Here is a 1,898-nt window from a genome sequence, read left to right on the forward strand (position 1 = left end):
GTGTGTTTGAGCAGAGAAAAAAATAAAACATGCAGGGCTGCGGCCCTCCAGGACCAGGATTGCCCACCCCTGGGTTAAAGTCTTCTACCTGTCGAAACTTGGCTCTGGCTTCCACCTCCTTCATCCTTCCATGAGACACGAGGTAGTCAAACACTTCCCCTGTCAGGGAGCAGATCAGACTTTAAATATTTACATTAAATACAGCTCATCTAAAGGTTTGACTTTGATTATGATAATATTGTAATTAACATTTATTAAAGTCCAACTCTTATCAGTTTTATTATCCTCCGGAGGACATGATGAGAACAGAAAGCCCAAAGCTTTGAAGAAGTGCTTCAACATAATGGAACAGTGTTTTACTGCCAACACTATAGAGAGAAGATCAATATGTTTTCATATCTGCTCAGCTGTGACAGACCTGTTTATTTACATCAAGACTAGAGAAGACTTCCTGGCAGAAGGTGACACATTTTGTACACATTGTGTAACTGGAAGGAAAATAACTAAGTTTAATAAGCTAAACAATAGAGGTACATGAGAAAATGTGTTCATTACGAATGAAAATAAATAATTAATTAGTGTCCATGCTGGTCTCAAATCCTGGTCTCCCACTCNATATATATATTTGCACATAATTTACATTTTACGATTTAAATAAATATAGCACATCATTTACATTTTGCGTTATTTTTGCAAAAATATTTTATTTGTTGGAACTAAGTTGGAAAATAAATGTGAAGGTCAATTAAATTATAAAATGTGAGGTAAAGCTCTCCTTTTTTATTTAAATGGTATATTTTTAATTGTATTTATTTATTTATTTAGCTGTCTGTCTGTATATGTGTATATGTATATATATTTGTACATATACTTTAAATAAAATTCTCATTTTTGAATTATATTGGTGCACTTTAAGTATTTATTTATTTATTTATTAGTCAATTTATATATTTCCGCTTTTATTTTTTAATTGTCAGTTTTGGTCCTCCGTACAGCAGAAGCCTGATAATGACCCATTCATTCAAACCAGGTGTGTTTGAGCAGAGAAAAATACCAATGTTTTCAGCAAAGGTCTTGCAAAATGAGTAGTACATGSAGTGTGAAAGCCTCAGCTATAACCACAACAATCTTTAGACAARATCTGTAAAACTGAGGTACAAACAGTTTTTTTTAAGAACAGTTGTCTGTGGAACTTTTCAATGTTTCAGTACAAAAGTTAACCAGTTGTAGAGATGCATCCAATAGTTACTTTCTACATTATTCAATAAAAAAGGTACTTGAATATTGCATCTCCACTGACAGTTCAGTCTCTGAAGCTTGGACAAAACGACTTTATGGCAGACAGGACTGTGCTTATACTGTAAACCCAAATTAYTAATTATTACTAAAGCCGTTTATGGTAAGTGATTACACTGATGTCTAGTTTTTACAAAATCTAAAACTAAACAAATCAAGCTCTGTTTACATAACGTCTTGTCCATTCTTTAATAACTTTAGATTTTTTAACTAATGTTTACGAGTAATTGACTCAACATTACTCTTGTTTATTAATAACCGTTGCTCAAGTTTATCAGTAATTGCTACTCCCATTTAACATTATTCTTTTCTCGTGTTAATAGAAAATATTGAATACAGTGATGTGACGTTCACGAATGATCTGAATCTTTTGAACGGCTCTTTACAACGAAGGATAGGAGCTGAGTAGCGGGTAGTAACGAGCCATTTGTAGTTTTATTTTATTCCTTCTATAACATTTATTTTATCATCCTTAAATTGCTCCCGCTTTGCTTTTTCTCAAAAAATAGGCAGAGCGGTGGAGGACAGAAGCTCACAGGAAAGAGGGAGGGGGGTTTCTGCTTGAAAAAACACATGGTTCCATTCACGTGACGGGATGATGT

The 1,898-nt window shown here is 33.6% G+C and overlaps 1 protein-coding gene across 1 annotated transcript in view; it reads right to left on the bottom strand.

Moving 5' to 3' along the window:
* Window positions 1-88: 88 nt before the first annotated feature.
* Window positions 89-1,898, bottom strand: part of LOC106533147 (MAP/microtubule affinity-regulating kinase 4) — a gene marked incomplete at its 3' end in the record, with an annotated part of 29,380 nt that continues 27,570 nt past the window's right edge. Inside the window, 1 exon segment of the mRNA XM_014029387.1 lies at window positions 89-159. Within this exon segment, the coding sequence (XP_013884841.1) occupies window positions 89-159 (71 nt within the window).

This window comes from Austrofundulus limnaeus, unplaced genomic scaffold, assembly GCF_001266775.1.
Source record: "Austrofundulus limnaeus strain Quisiro unplaced genomic scaffold, Austrofundulus_limnaeus-1.0 Scaffold893, whole genome shotgun sequence".
NCBI classification, from domain to species: Eukaryota; Metazoa; Chordata; class Actinopteri; order Cyprinodontiformes; family Rivulidae; genus Austrofundulus; species Austrofundulus limnaeus.